This window comes from Scyliorhinus torazame, chromosome 7, assembly GCF_047496885.1.
Source record: "Scyliorhinus torazame isolate Kashiwa2021f chromosome 7, sScyTor2.1, whole genome shotgun sequence".
Lineage (NCBI taxonomy): Eukaryota > Metazoa > Chordata > Chondrichthyes > Carcharhiniformes > Scyliorhinidae > Scyliorhinus > Scyliorhinus torazame.
The window spans coordinates 136,715,373-136,731,816 of NC_092713.1; the positions used below are offsets into that span (position 1 = coordinate 136,715,373).

General features: G+C 48.5%; 1 protein-coding gene across 1 annotated transcript in view; it reads right to left on the reverse strand.

Moving 5' to 3' along the window:
- The window catches only part of itpa (inosine triphosphatase (nucleoside triphosphate pyrophosphatase)), a 53,761-nt gene that overhangs the window by 31,959 nt on the left and 5,358 nt on the right, over window positions 1-16,444 (reverse strand). The window contains exon 4 of the mRNA XM_072511553.1: window positions 16,279-16,352. Coding sequence (XP_072367654.1) covers window positions 16,279-16,352 — 74 coding nt within the window. The remainder of the gene's footprint in view (window positions 1-16,278; window positions 16,353-16,444) is intronic.

A 16,444-nucleotide genomic window follows, 5' to 3' on the forward strand; every position in this document is an offset into this window, starting at 1 on the left:
AGTAACAGAATGAAAATATCTCCTCCAAAGTTCAATGTCCTCCATCTCCTGCCAGTTCATTGTCCCTGACAAATTCCATCACCTCCTCCGACATCCCAAAGTATAGCTCCCGGCTCTTATAAGTCACCCACAGGCGTGCTGGGAACAGCATACCAAATTTCACCCCCTTCTTAAAGAGGACCGCCTTCACCTTGTTGAAGCCCGCTCACTTCTTGGCCAGCTCCGTTCCCAGGTCTTGATACACATGCAGCTCACTGCCCTCCCAGGTACCTTGCCTCGTCTGCCTGGCCCACCTCAGGATCCGTTCCTTGTCCAGGAACCGGTGCAGGAGCACCACCATCGCCCTCGGCGGCTCGTTCCCCCGAGGCTTCCTCATCGGCACCCTGTACACCCGGTCCACTTCCAAAGGTCGTTCAAATGCCCCCTATCCCAGCAACGTTTCGAACATCCGAGCCACACGTACGAGCCAGCGTCCGCTCACTCCGGCAGTCCCACGATCCTCAAATTATGCCTGCGAGACCAGTTCTCCAGGTTCTCCACTTTCTCTTGCAGTCGCCTCTGATGATTCTGCATCACCCCCATCTTGGCTGCCATCGAGGCAAGCTGCTCTTCCACTGTCTCCTCCACCTTTTGGATCGCCTGGCCCTGGGCCTCCAGGCTGGTTTCCAGGCAGTCGATCCCCGCCTTTAATTGGGCCCACCACCCTAGTCAGGTCTTCTAGATTCTCATTCCTCTGCTGGGTGAACGTCTCGTTAAGGAAGCCCACCAGCTGCTCTGTCGACCATTGAGAGGGCAGGGCCGATCCCTGACCCTCCGCCATCTTCCCCTGCGTCTCAGGCACAACTCCAGCTATCTCCAACTGTTCCTTTCTTTTTAAACCACTTCAGGTCCACAAATCCATCCACCGATGGGATACTCTCCCCTACCACCCGTCCTGGAACCTTTAAATCAACAAAACCACCTGCTAATCGGGGAAAGGCCTGAAAATTCCATCACGAGCGGGAGCCACAAAATGTGCGACCACTCACACCATGGCCACCAGCAGAAGTGCTCTTGAGAATTTCTTGAAGGCATACTTAAAACATGCAAGAGACAAACGCTTAACACAGCACTGCTATTTTAATCCTCTGAAGCCAATTCATCCTTCAATAACAAGTGCTCCAGTAAAGAACAACTATGTCCTTTAATGCCATTTATTATCCAAACCTTAGAGTCTTTGGGATTAAACGTCACATTTTTACATATCTATAAAATATACACAGAGCTCCATTCTCTTCGTCCCAGTCTGGTATTAGCGGAATATGCAGTTCAGGTCATTTTAATTCCAGGCCTTGGGTGTGGAGTTTGCACGTTCTCCCAGTGTCTGCGTGGGTTTCCTCCGGGTGCTCCGCTTTCCTCCCACAGTCCAAGATGTACGGGTTAGGTGAATTGGCAATAATCAATGCACGGGTTCACAGGGCTTGGGCGGGGGAGTGAGCATAGGGTGGGTGCTCTTACAGAGGAATGCACACTCGATGGGCTGAATGGCCTCCTTCTGTGCTGTAGGGATTTATGGAGGACAGGAAAAATAATTTATTCCACTCAAAACTCACTTGCAACGTACAAGGCATTACTTCTGCGTGTATTACTACGTAATATTTTTGACTCATGGCTACGGTCGCAATAAATTCTTTCAAAATTCCTGTCAAATGAGGTTGCAGCAGTGCGGTGGGGTCTGGCATGCTCTCTCTGCCCCCCGGTGGTGGTGTGCAGTACTGTGCACATTTAGTAAGGAGCTTCAGCAATAGCAGCTGATTCCCTGTTCAGATTCAACCATCGCCAGCACAAGAGTTATGAATGATAATAAGCTGCACTCAAATCTTCTTCAGGTGACAGTTTCTAGAGACTCCAATGTGTCTGTGTGCCAGCTAGATATACAATGCAGTGCAATTTTCATTTTCTGGTCATGGGACCCATTGCCAATTTGAATCCAAAATGCACACTGTGCTGCTATGCCTGGGCTATGATTGAAGAAGTCAATTGATTGATTAATAAAGCGGGGAAGTTGAGGTGGACAATGTTATTTATTTTTACATTCTCCCAATAATAACTTTATATTTCTAGTTTCACAAATAGCCTCAAAAGATAAGTCCCATTCTTGGGGGTCGGTTTGCAGGATTGAAGGAGCTGGAGCGAAGTATGGGCTGGAGCAGGGAGAAGTGTTTAGATACATGCAGGTTCAAGATTTTGCCAGGAAGGAGATACAGAGCTTCCCGGTGGAGCCGGCCTCCACATTGCTGGAGGAGGTGCTGACGACAGGGGACTGGAGAAGGGGGTAGTGTCGGCGGTTTACTTTGGAAGAGGAGAAGGCGCCACTGGAAGGGATCAAAGCAAAGTGGGAGGAAGAGTTGGGAGAGACTATAGAGGAGGGGTTCTGGTGTGAGGTTCTCCGGAGATGTGAACGCCTCCACCTCGTGCGGGAGGTTGGGGCTGATACAGCTGAAGGTTGGTATGTAGAGCACACCTCACAAGGGCGAGGATGAGCCGGCTCTTTGAAGGGGTAGATGATGTGTGTGAACATTGCGGGGGGGCCCCGCAAATCACGTTCATATGTTTTGGTCCTGACCAAAGCTGGAGGATTACTGGAAGGAGGTTATTAGGGTAGTCTCTAAAGTGGTTGCATGTGAAACTGGACCCGGCTCTCGGGAGGCCATATTCGGGGTGTTGGACCAGCCAGGGTTGGAAACGGGTCGGTGGCAGATGTTGTAGCCTTCGCCTCGTTGATCGCCGAAGGCGGATCCTGATGGGTTGGAGAGCAACCTCTCCACCCTGTGCCCTGGCGTGGCGGGGGAACTGTTGGAATTCTTGAGAAGGTTAAACTGAGGGCAAGGCTGGAGGGGTTCTACAATTCATGGCCGTTATTCATTATGCACTTTCAAGAATTGGATAACATCGAACATTAGTTTTAAAAAAATTAGAGTACCCAATTATTTTTTTTTCTCCCAATTAAGGGACATTTTAGCATGGCCAATCCACCTAACCTGCACATCTTTGGGTTGTGGGGTGAAACCCACGCAGACATGGGGAGCATGTGCAAACTCTACACGGACAGTGACACAGGGCGGGAATCGAACCCGGGTCCTCAGCGCCACAGTCCCAGAGCAATCCACTCGCCACATGCCACTCTGATATCAGGTTCAACACCCACCTTATTTGACTGTTGTGTGGGGAGTTTGTACGTTCTCCCAGTGTCTGCATGGGTTTCCTCAGGGTGCTCCAGTTTCCTCCCACAGCCCAATGATGTGCAGGTTAGGTGGATTGGGCATACTAAATTGCCCCATAAGCGTCCAAAGATGTGTAAAAATGGGGTTACATAGCTAGGGCAGGAGAATGGGCTTGGGTAGTGTGCTCTTTCAGAGGATTAGTGCAAATTTGTTGGGCCGAATGGCCTCCTACTTCCCTATAGGAATTCTTTAGATTAAAGATAGGATTTCCCTGTCTTTCAATCCACTTCACATGTTTCCATCACAGATGCAGATTCCATCACATGTGCATGAAATGTTCAGCACAATGATGTGCTTAAAGGTGTCTGCAGTGCCTCCCCTCCAGAAACTCGAGGGCAACATCTAGGCTGACATGGAGGGAGTGCTGCTCTGGCAGAGGTGCTGGCTTACAGAATTTTTATAAAATTGAGGCTGTCTGCCATCTCAGGTGGGCTCAAAAAGGTCCCATGGCAGAATCGCAAGTGCAAGGGAGTTCTTTGGGTTTCCTGGCCAATATTTACTGTTCGACCAACATCACTGAAGGAACATCCGGTCACGATCACATTGCTGCATGCGAGAGCTTGATGTGCACAAATTGGGTGCCGTGTTGACTTGACATTACAATGGTGGGTACTATTCTTCATTGGTTGGATAAACATTTGGGGTGCCTGAAGGTCATGAAAGCATCTGATTGAAAAAAGAAGTCTCTTTTCTTAAAAAAAAAGGCTGGGTTATTCTCACTTCTGCACACCTTCGAACAGATGATTTGATCATTTTTAGCCTGAGGTATAGGGATTGCTAGAGTGGCAATATTTCACAATTTGGGAACTGTAGTATTTCTGGTGCACATCTCAATAAAAGACTTCATGCTGGAGGCAATGCTATACCAGACGTTGCTTTTGCAGGGCAAGTTTTCTTTCCATAGGAAACTGGGGTTTACTCATGGCGGCTAACTTGATGTGCGCGTTAGTAAATACACTGGTGTGAAACTCCAGGGCTATCCTTGGTGTTCTCGAGGGCTAGATTTGATCACCTAAACGGAGTGAGGGGGGAATTTTCCAGTGTTGCGCCCAGGTTTTTTAATCTAATCTCTCACCTATCCCATGGCTTCCAGGTAGGATGGGGAGTTTGTATTGTGATGCACAATACATCATTATTGTGTTGTGTGGGCTGGGGATCACTCCTCGAAGTCACTGATCTGCAGGTGATGACGTGCTTTACATATACATTGGCCGTTTGATCAATGAAGTTTGCAGAACTGGATAACACTGTCTTGATTTGTGATTAGGGCGGAGTACTTTTAGGCGGGGCTAGATCAGGGGGGGATGGTGAGTGGGGGGGAATCAACTGGTTTCTGTCAGGGGATTTACTCACGAGTTGGCCATCACCAAGTTTCCAGTTTATATCCCATCATTTTAAAATCAGTACTACCCCAACTCACCTCCCAATCTCATTTTAAAAAAAAATTTAAAGTACCCAATTCACTTTTCCCCCAATTAAGCAGCAATTTAGCCCGGCCAATTTCACCTACCCTGCACATCGTTGGGTGGAAATGCGAGACCCACGCAGACACAGGGAGAATGTGCCAACTCCACACGGACAGTGACCCGGGACCGGATTGAACCTGGTCCTTGGTGCTGTGATGCAGCAGTGCTAACCATTAGGCCACCGTGTCACCTGACTTCCACAATCTCATGGAATCTCCACTAGTACAATTATTTCAGTTGAAAGAATCCAGCATCATCTCGTCACGCTTTCACAGATGAACACTGTAGGCCATTTTGCCATTTAAGCCATTCAATCAGATCATGCCAGATTTGACCCTTAACTCCATTGATGCACCTTTGTTCCCATACTCCTTAATTACCTTTCCAAAATTGAAGTTTAGACATTTTCAATTGGTCTAGCTTCAAAAACGTTGAGTAGAGCCAACCAGATTTCCACTCCCTCTTTGTATGAAGAAGTGCTTCCTGACATCATTTCTGAATGACCCAGCTTTTAATAATAATAATAATAATAATAATCTTTATTGGTGTCACAAGTAGGCTTAACACTGACACTGCAATAACGTTACTGTGAAAATCCCCTAGTTACCACGCTTCGGCACCTGTTTGGGTACACAGAGGGAGAATTCAGAATGTCCAATTCACCTAACAAGCACTTCTTTTGGGACTTGTGGGAGGAAACCAGGGCACCCGTACAACGTGCAGACGCTGCACAAAGCCGGGAATCGAACCCGGGACCCTGGCGCTGTGAAGCAACAGTGTTAACCACTGTGCTACCATGCCGTCCATTTATTTGAAGGTTTATGACCCTTTATTCTGGACTATCCCACCAGAGGAAATAGCTTCTTGCATCATCTATCCTACCACAAAAAATAATTCTAAAAAATCATTTGAATCATTTATTCCCTTATCTATAGAAGGTAGGGAATGTAAGACTAATCTGTACAACTGTCCTCATAATTTAAAGCCTTTTTTGCCTCAGTATCTTCCGAGAACTACCTGAAGGGGTGTGGTATCCACCATATCAAAACTGCCACTGACCATCCGGCTACAAATGGCTTAACTGAACATTGTTCGCTCAAGCACGCAGTGTAGGTTGAGGGACAATGGCTGTCTACCTAAACCGGTCAGTAGCTTTCTAATGACATACAGAAACAAACACAAAGCTCACCAGCTATACAGATGTACAAAAAGAAACGATTTACACAGTTCAGCAACAACATCAGATGCAAGTGGCTAGAGGGGACAACATTCCAAAAGCAGAGTCTTTGACTGTGGAGGAATGTGCTTTTGTGAGAAATTACACCTCAGGTGATAAATTGCTCCAGCGATTGTATTAGCTAAAACAAGCCCGATTTCATCTACTATAAATCTAATCAACACATTTGGTGTCAGCACGCTGGCCAACTATTGTCTGCACGTAGTGATCTGTACTAGATGTTTTCACCACAGAGTTTATGACCTATAACAAGTCCGATTTGGGGACGACAACTGCCGAAATCGGTTACAACAGAATCATCACACAACCAGAAACAGTTCCCGAGTTGGTTTCACCAGATGTAACACTGACCAATATACAGAAAGACACTCATAGTACCTCAGGAGCCAAGTTCCTGATTGATGTGTTCTGCCAAAATGAGACAAGTCCACCCAAGAGACTGTGTTAGTAATGGGCACATGTATCCGTAACAATGTTAGTTATGGGATGATGTGTTTGTATATATTTTTTTCTTCAATATTTTTTATTCTCCTCCTTTTTCACATTTTCTCCCACCAACAGTAAACAATAATCAGTAACAAATCTGTCAATCCCAATATCAATAACAACGATCCCATCCTCCAACCAAACCCCAAACAGTAGACCGCATGTTCACTTAAACAAATAACAAAAAGGAATCAGGAATCACCCATAGTCACACTGCCCCCCCCCCCCCCCCCCCAACTAATGTTCGATGCTATCCAGTTCTTGAAAGTGCATGATGAATAATGCCCATGAATTGTAGAACCCCCCCCCCCACGCTTCCCCTCAGTTCGAACTTAACCTTCTCAAGAGTCAAGAATTCCAACAGGTCCCCCCGCCACGCCAGGGCACAGGGTGGAGAGGCTGCTCTCCATCCAATCAGGATCCGCCTTCGGGCGATCAACGAGGCGAAGGCTACAATATCTGCCTCCGCACCAGTTTCCAACCCTAGCTGATCCGACACCCCAAATTTGGCCTCCCGGGGGCCCAGGTCGTTTCACGTGCACCACTTTAGAAATTACCCTAAAAACCTCCTTCCAGTAATCCTCTAGCTTGGGACAGGACCAAAACATATTAACGGGATTAGCGCGCCCCCCTCCCCCTCCCCCCCCCTGCAACGTTCACACACATCTTCTACTCCTTCAAAGAACCGGCTCATCCTCACCCTCGCGAGGTGTGCTCTGTATACCACCTTCAGCTGTATCAGCGCCAACCTCGTGCACGAGGTGGAGGTATTCACTCACCGGAGCACCTTACACCAGAACCCCTCCTCCATATCCTCTCCCAACTCTTGCTCCTACTTTGCTTTGATCCCTTCCAGTGGTGCCCTCTCCTCTTCTAAAATAGCTCCGGAAACCACTGACACTACCTCATTCTCCAGTCCCCCCATCATCAGCACCTCCTCCAGCAATGTGGAGGCCAGCTCCTCCAGGAAGTTCTGTATCTCCTTTCTGGCAAAATTTCGAACTTGCATGTATCTAAACATTTCCCCCTGCTCCAGCCCATACTCCGCTTCCAGCTCCTTCAATCCTGCAAACCGACCCCGAAGAAACAAATCTTTGAGTGTCTTAATCCCCTTCTCCTCCCATTTCCGAAAATTTCCATCAGACCTCTCTGGCACCTCTGTGGTTCCCCCGAATCGGCATTTCCCTCGACCCTGCCCCCAACCCGAAATGTTGGCGAAACTGCCTCCAAATTCTCAATGAAACTTTTATTACCGGACTCCCTGAATATTTCCCCGGGGCTATCGGGAGCGGCACTGTTGCTAGTGCTTTCAGTCCCGACCCCCTGCACAAACTCTCCTCCATTCTGACCCACTGGGAATCAACCCCTCTGGCCCACCTCCGCACCTTCTCCACATTCGCCGCCGCCCAGTAGTAATACATCAGGTTCGGAAGACCCAAACCCCCTGTCTGCCTTCCCCTTTGTAGTAGCATCTTTCTAACTCTGGCCGCCTTCCCTCCCCATATGAATGACTTAATCCTTCCCTCAATCTCTCTGAAAAAAGCCTTTGGCAGGAAAATCGGTAGGCATTGAAAACTAAACAGAAATCGCGGCGACACGTTCATTTTAACCACCTGTACCCGACCCACCACTGACAGAGGGAGACTGTCCCACCTTGCCAGATCAGCTTTCACTCTCCCCACCAAACTAGAAATGTTGTACCTGCGGAGCCCCCGCCCCACTCATGGGCAACCTGCACCCCCAGGTACCTAAAGTGAGTCCCTGCCCTACAGAATGGCAGCCCCCCCACCCCTGGCCAAGACACCACAAAATACTCACTCTTGTCGAGATTTAGTTTGTACCCAGAGAACGACCCAAACACTCGAAGCAGCTCCAATATTCCCCCTATCGACACACACGGTTCCGACACGTAGAACAGCAAGTCATCGGCATACAAGGACACCCTATGCTCCATCCCCCCCCCCGCACTATTCCTTTCCATACCCCGAATTTCTTAATGTGATGGCCAACGGCTCAATCGTGAGTGCAAACAGCAGGGGGGACATAGGACATCCCTGCCTAGTCCCACGGTGGAGAGAAATGTTGTTTGTGCAGACACTCGCCCTCGGCTCCTTATATAGTAGCTTTACCCAGTTCACAAATCTTGGTCCAATCCCAAACTGCTCCGGAACTGCCATCAGGTACCCCCATTCTACCTGGTCGAACGCCTTCTCAGCGTCCAGCGCCACAACCACCTCTGTTTCCTTCCCCTCTGCCGGTGCCATAATGACGTTCAATACCCTTCTAACGTTTGAAAAGAGCTGCCTCCCTCTCACGAACCCCGTCTGATCTTCACCCATCACCTTCGGGAGGCACTCCTCCAGCCTACCCGCCAGCACCTTTGCCAATACTTTTGCGTCCACATTCAGAAGTGATATGGGCCTATACGACCCACACTCCGTCGGATCCTTATCTTTTTTTAGCAACAGGGAGATTGATGCCTGCCCCAAAGTTTATGGCAACACCCCCTTCCCTATCGCCTCTTCAAACATCCCCACCATCAGGGGTGCCAGCTTATCCTTGAATTTTTTATAATATTCCACCGGAAACCCATCCGGCCCTGCCACCTTCCCCGACTGCATCCTCCCAATCGCATCCTTAATCTCCTGCTCCACTATCTCTCCTTCTAATGTAGCGCTGTCCCCCTCCCTAACCTCGGGTAGTCCAACCCATCTAGAAATTCCTGCATCTCACGGTCTCCCCCAGGTGGCTCTGCCCTGTACAACCTCTCAATATCCTCAAAAACCTTGTTAAAGCCTCCCAGACGACCGCCTTCGACACCTCACCCGTACAGTTCAAACCAACATATTCCTTAATTACCTTTTCAATTTTGTCACAGATTACTTGGTCCCCCAAAAGTCCCACATCTAATTTCCACCCCGGCCTCTGCGCTACCCCCCTTCTCCAGCACCATATCCACCCAATGCGGAGCATGATCTGACACTGCAATTGCCGAGTATTCCGACCCCTTAACCCCAGCCAGCAAATCCTTCCCACCACGAAAAAGCCAATCCGCGAATATACCTTATGGACTGCTGAGAAAAACGAGTACTCTCCCTCCCTCGGGTGCAGAAACCTCCAAGGGTCCACCCCTCCCACTTCCACCATTAGCCCAGCTAACGCCTTCACCCCCCCCCCCCCACCCCCCTGATGGGACCAGCGAGCGCGGCCGTGACCTGTCCAACCTTGGCTCCTGCACCAAGTTCCAGTCCCCCCCCCCCCACTATCAGTTCATGTGTGTCCAAGTCGGGAATGGCCCAAAACACCTTCTTTGGAATCCCACATCGTCCCAATTGGGACCGTATACACTTAACAGCACAACTAACCTCCCTCCAGCGCCCCTGTCACAATCACATATCTACTCCCTTGGTCTGCCACCACCTTCTCCACCTGGAGCATACTCTTTTGCTGACCAGCACCGCTACCCTCGAGCCCTTCTGTCAAGTCCAGAGCGAAAATACCTGACTAACCCAGCCCTTTTAAGTCTCACCTGGTCCTTCACCTCAAGTGAGTCTCCTGCAGCATTGCTACCATCGGCTTTCAAACTTTTAAGATGCGCAAGCACCCTTGACCGGACCTCCTAACGCACTCATGTTCCACGTGACTAACCTAACTGGGGGTCTCTCACCCTCCCCCACCCTTCTTATCCACCATCATCATAGCACCAGGCCTGCCCCATGAGCCGGACCCGCCCCTATCCATTATTAACATCGAACCTCTTCTCCTCCCCTCCCAAAATCCCTCCTACATTTCCTCTCAAAAAAACCTCTGGCACGGAGTCTGTCCCTGTGCTCAGAAGGGAAGGGGGAGAGGAGCAGAGCATTAGTAATTGGGGACTCGATAGTCAGGGGCACAGATAGGAGATTTTGTGGGAGCGAGAGAGACTCACGTTCGGTATGTTGCCTCCCAGGCGCAAGGGTACGTGATGTCTCGGATCGTGTTTTCGGGTCCTTAAGGGGAGGCGGAGCAGCCCCAAGTCGTGGTCCACGTGGGCACTAACGACATAGGTAGGAAAGGGGACAAGGATGTCAGGCAGGCTTTCAGGGAGCTAGGATGGAAGCTCAGAACTAGAACAAACAGAGTTGTTATCTCTGGGTTGTTGCCCGTGCCACGTGATAGTGAGATGAGGAATAGGGAGAGAGAGCAATTAAACACGTGGCTACAGGGATGGTGCAGGCGGGAGGGATTCAGATTTCTGGATAACTGGGGCTCTTTCTGGGGAAGGTGGGACCTCTACAGACAGGATGGTCTACATCTGAACCTGAGGGGCACAAATATCCTGGGGGGGAGATTTGTTAGTGCTCTTTGGGGGGGTTTAAACTAATGCAGCAGAGGCATGGGAACCTGGATTGTAGTTTTAGGGTAAGGGAGAATGAGAGTATAAAGGTCAGGAGCACAGATTTGATGTCGCAGAAGGGGGCCAGTGTTCAGGTAGGTGGTTTGAAGTGTGTCTACTTCAATGCCAGGAGTATACGAAATAAGGTAGGGGAACTGGCAGCATGGGTTGGTACCTGGGACTTCGATGTTGTGGCCATTTCGGAGACATGGATAGAGCAGGGACAGGAATGGTTGTTGCAGGTTCCGAGGTTTAGGTGTTTTAGTAAGCTCAGAGAAGGAGGCAAAAGAGGGGGAGGTGTGGCGCTGCTAGTCAAGAGCAGTATTAGGTGGCGGAGAGGATGCTAGATGGGGACTCATCTTCCGAGGTAGTATGGGCTGAGGTTAGAAACAGGAAAGGAGAGGTCACCCTGTTGGGAGTTTTCTATAGGCCTCCAAATAGTTCTAGGGGTGTAGAGGAAAGGATGGTGAGGATGATCCTGGATAAGAGCGAAAGTAACAGGGTAGTTCTTATGAGAGACTTTAACTTTCCAAATATTGACTGGAAAAGATATAGTTAGAGTACATTAGATGGATCGTTTTTTATACAGTGTGTGCAGGAGGGTTTCCTGACACAATATGTTGACAGGCCAACAAGAGGCGAGGCCACGTCGGATTTGGTTTTGGGTAATGAACCAGGCCAGGTGTTGGATTTGGAGGTAGGAGAGCACTTTGGGGACAGTGACCACAATTCGGTGAAGTTTACGTTAATGATGGAAAGGGATAAGTATACAACGCAGGGCAAGAGTTATAGCTGGGGGAAGGGCAATTATGATGCCATTAGACGTGACTTGGGGGGGGGATAAGGTGGCGAAGTAGGCTGCAAGTGTTGGGCACACTGGATAAGTGGAGCTTGTTCAAGGATCAGCTACTGCGTGTTCTTGATATGTATGTACCGGTCAGGCAGGGAGGAAGGCGTAGAGAGAGGGAACCGTGGTTTACCAAAGAAGTGGAATCTCTTGTTAAGAGGAAGAAGGAGGCCTATGTGAAGATGAGGTGTGAAGTTTCAGTTGGGCCGATGGATAGTTATAAGGTAGTGAGGAAGGATCTAAAGAGAGAGCTAAGACGAGCATGGAGGGGACATGAGAAGTATTTGGCAGGTAGGATCAAGGAAAACCCAAAAGCTTTCTATAGGTATGTCAGGAATAAGCGAATGACTAGGGAAAGAGTAGGACCAGTCAAGGACAGGAATGGGAAGTTGTGTGTGGAGTCTGAAGAGATAGGAGAGATATTAAATGAATATGTTTTGTCAGTATTCACTCAGGAAAAAGATAATGTTGTGGAGGAGAATGCTGAGACCCAGGCTATTAGAATAGATGGCATTGAGGTGCGTAGGGAAGAGGTGTTGGCAATTCTAGACAGGCTGAAAATAGATAAGTCCCCGGGGCCTGATGGGATTTATCCTAGGATTCTCTGGGAGGCCAGGGAAGAGATTGCTGGATCTTTGGCTTTGATTTTTATGTCATCATTGGCTACAGGAATAGTGCCAGAGGACTGGAGGATAGCAAATGTGGTCCCTTTGTTCAAAAGGGGAGCAGAGACAACCCCGGCAACTATAGACCGGTGAGCCACACGTCTGTAGTGGGTAAAGTCTTGGAGGGGATTATAAGAGACAAGATTTATAATCATCTAGATAGGAATAATATGATCAGGGATAGTCAGCATGGCTTTGTGAAGGGTAGGTCATGCCTCACAAACCTTATTGAGTTCTTTGAGAAGGTGACTGAACAGGTAGACGAGGGTAGAGCAGTTGATGTGGTGTATATGGATTTCAGTAAAGCGTTTGATAAGGTTCCCCACGGTAGGCTATTGCAGAAAATACGGAGGCTGGGGATTGAGGGAGATTTAGAGATGTGGATCAGAAATTGGCTAGCTGAAAGAAGACAGAGGGTGGTGGTTGATGGGAAATGTTCAGAATGGAGTTCAGTTACAAGTGGCGTACCACAAGGATCTGTTCTGGGGCCGTTGCGGTTTGTCATTTTTATCAATGACCTAAAGGAAGGCGCAGAGGGGTGGGTGAGTAAATTTGCAGACGACACTAAAGTCGGTGGTGTTGTCGACAGTGTGGAAGGATGTAGCAGGTTACAGAGGGATATAGATAAGCTGCAGAGCTGGGCTGAGAGGTGGCAAATGGAGTTTAATGTAGAGAAGTGTGAGGTGATTCACTTTGGAAGGAATAACAGGAATGCAGAATATTTGGCTAATGGTAAAGTTCTTGGAAGTGTGGATGAGCAGAGGGATCTAGGTGTCCATGTACATAGATCCCTGAAAGTTGCCACCCAGGTTGATAGGGTTGTGAAGAAGGCCTATGGAGTGTTGGCCTTTATTGGTAGAGGGATTGAGTTCCGGAGTCAGGAGGTCATGTTGCAGCTGTACAAAACTCTGGTACGGCCGCATTTGGAGTATTGCGTACAATTCTGGTCACCGCATTATAGGAAGGACGTGGAGGCTTTGGAGCGGGTGCAGAGGAGATTTACCAGGATGTTGTCTGGTATGGAGGGAAAATCTTATGAGGAAAGGCTGATGGACTGGAGGTTGTTTTCGTTGGGAGAGAAGAAGGTTAAGAGGAGAGGAGACTTAGAGGCATACAAAATGATCAGGGGGTTAGATAGGGTGGACAGTGAGAGCCTTCTCCCGCGGATGGAAATGGCTGGCACGAAGGGACATAGCTTTAAACTGAGGGGTAATAGATATAGGACAGAAGTCAGAGGTAGGTTCTTCACGCAAAGAGTAGTGAGGCCGTGGAATGCCCTACCTGCAACAGTAGTGAACTGGCCAACATTGAGGGCATTTAAAAGTTTATTGGATAAACATATGGATGATAATGGCATAGTGTAGGTTAGATGGCTTTTGTTTTGGTGCAACATCGTGGGCCGAAGGGCCTGTACTGCGCTGTATCGTTCTAAGTTCTATAAAACAATCCCTTCAACTCCCCTTCCTCGCTCGCCTCGTAGGCCCATCGAAACCTGCTAACCAGGCTCCAATGTCCGCAGCCTTCATCTCACCTCACCTCCGTTCACTAGCCGACTTTAGTTAGCTAGCGTGGGTGGCTCCCCCCCGCCAAGATATACCGTCCCCTCCCAGTCCCAGAGAAACAATAAACAAAAACAACAATCAAACCCATACAATTCACTAAAATAAAATATAACCGTCGCAACACAGAAAGCCAATCAACCCAACCAATAACTTGAACTCTGTAACAATGCAAAGAGAAATAAATTACAATACACATCAGTAAAAAGAAAGTTGTTGCATTTATACATTTTCCAGCTCCCCAATCACAGTCCACAGTCTCTCTTCCAGCTCCGCTCCTCACGTCTGTCCCAAGCCTCCCGCCCTCACGAACGCCTCAGCCGCCTCCACTGTCTCGAAATAAAAGTCTTGGGCACCATACGTCACCCTTAGCTTCGCCAGTTTTACCATAGCAAATCACACCCCCTTTTTGTACAGTGCCGCCTTCACCCGTCCAAACGCCGCTCATCTCTTTGCCAACGCCACCGTCAAGTCCTGATAGATCCGAACTCCAGCACCATCCCACTGCACCTCACGCTTCTGCTTCGCCCAGCTTAACACCTTCTCCTTCATGCAGTACTTATGGAAGCAGATAATTACTGCTCTTGGCGGCTCATTCACTTTGGGCTTCGGCCTTAATGACCAATGAGTTCGATCCAGCTCGTACCGGGAGGAGTTCTCACCCTCCCCCAACTTCTTAGCGTAGTACTCTGTTGGCCTTGGGCCCTCTGACCCTTCGGGCAAGCCCACAATTCTCAGATTATGCCGTCTCGAGCGGTTCTCCAAGTCCTCGAGCTTTGCTCAGAGTCCTCTGTTGACCTCCACCACCCTCCGCAGCTCGTCCTCCATCGAGGTGAACTGGTCGCTGTGCTGCAACACGGCCTCCTCCACTTCCTTCATCTTCTCGCCCTTCTCTCTCACCTCGGCCGATGTCTTTGCCACAGCTACCCTCACCGGGGCGATTGCCTCCTCCACCAATGAATTCAATGCGACTGCCGTCTCCTTCCACAAAGCCTCCATATGTCTCGCAAACTGCTTTTCCAGCTCCACCGCCATCACCGCGGTCATCTTTTCCACCGGAAATAGTGCGGCCCCTCCATGCGGTCCGGCATCTGCCATCTTCTCAGCACTTTTGCTGTACCTTCTCATTCAACGGCGAACCCGGTTTTCTTCCTTCTTCCTAGCTGCTTTTCGCATCCTCTAACGACTTATTATTTTTTCTTTCTTCGATCCGAAAATAAATAATTATTTATTAGTGCCCTGTTTGAGCAGCATCCTGTGCATAAATCACTTGCACAATGTTATATGAAACCAAGGTGGGTCATCTCCGATTCACTCTCGTTGCGGCTACAACAAAGAATATAACAGGTTGACTCAATTGCCCACTGAAATAGCTTAGCAACATTTAATCCAAGTGCAATTACAAATGCTGCCCTTGCCAGTGATGCCCGTATCCTATTTTAGAAAAGAAAAACCCTTATTCTGTTCTCCTACCTTGTAATCAATTTGCTAACCAGCTTCAAGTTAATGGTAATGTAATACAGGGCCCTTTCATCTCCGAGGGCACTGATTCATACTGCAGTACTGTTGGATTGGATTTTGTTTATTGTCACGTGTACAGAGGTACAGTGAAAAGTATTTTTCTGCGAGCAGCTCAACAGATCATCAAGTACATGAAAATAAAATAAAAGAAAATACATAATAGGGTAACACAAGGTACACAATGTAACTACATAAACACTGGCATTGGGTGAAGCATACAGGGCTGTAGTGTTAATGAGGTCAGTCCATAAGAGGGTTGTTTCGGAGTCTGCTAACAGTGGGGAAGAAGCTGTTTTTGAGTCAGTGTGTTCTCAGACTTTTGTACCTCCTCCCGATGGAAGAAGTTGGAACAGTGAGTAAGCCGGGTGGGAGGGGTCTTTGATTATGCTGCCCTCTTTCCCCAGGCAGCGGGAGGTGTAGATGGAGTCAATGGATCGGAGGCAGGTTTGTGTGATGGACTGGGCTGTGATCACGACTCTCTGGTTCCACAGCAACCAGCCATTCAGTACCTTCATATCTCACTGTTGATAAGCTAATCAGCTATGAAGGTCATCACAACAGAGCTTAATCCTGTTCTCACCGAATACCATTTAAATAAAAACACACCTCCCAGGAAAAGTGATTGTATATTGGGCAGGAACATGGGGTGATTCAGTCTAGGGGATACTGAAACCAACTGGGACAGACGCTCTTGTCACTACCTCAGCGGAGTCCAAAAACCCAGGCAGAGACCAAATATTAAATCTGTGATCTGTATGGCTCACTGTAGAGAAATAAACTTTACTCCGAAATGTAAATGGGGGGGGGGGGGGGGGGGGGGAAGAAGCAGTGACCGTTAACAAGGCTAAATTCTACTTACATGTACGGTCCAGGGAGTCCACCAAGGGCATTGAAACATAAACATGTGTCTTCCACTATAACAGGACCCTGAACCTAAAGAAATAAAATTTAATCTGTTAAAGGTTCCCAATTTTAAAAAAAACATTAAATTTATCCACAGTAAAATGTTCATGTTTGGTTGTTCA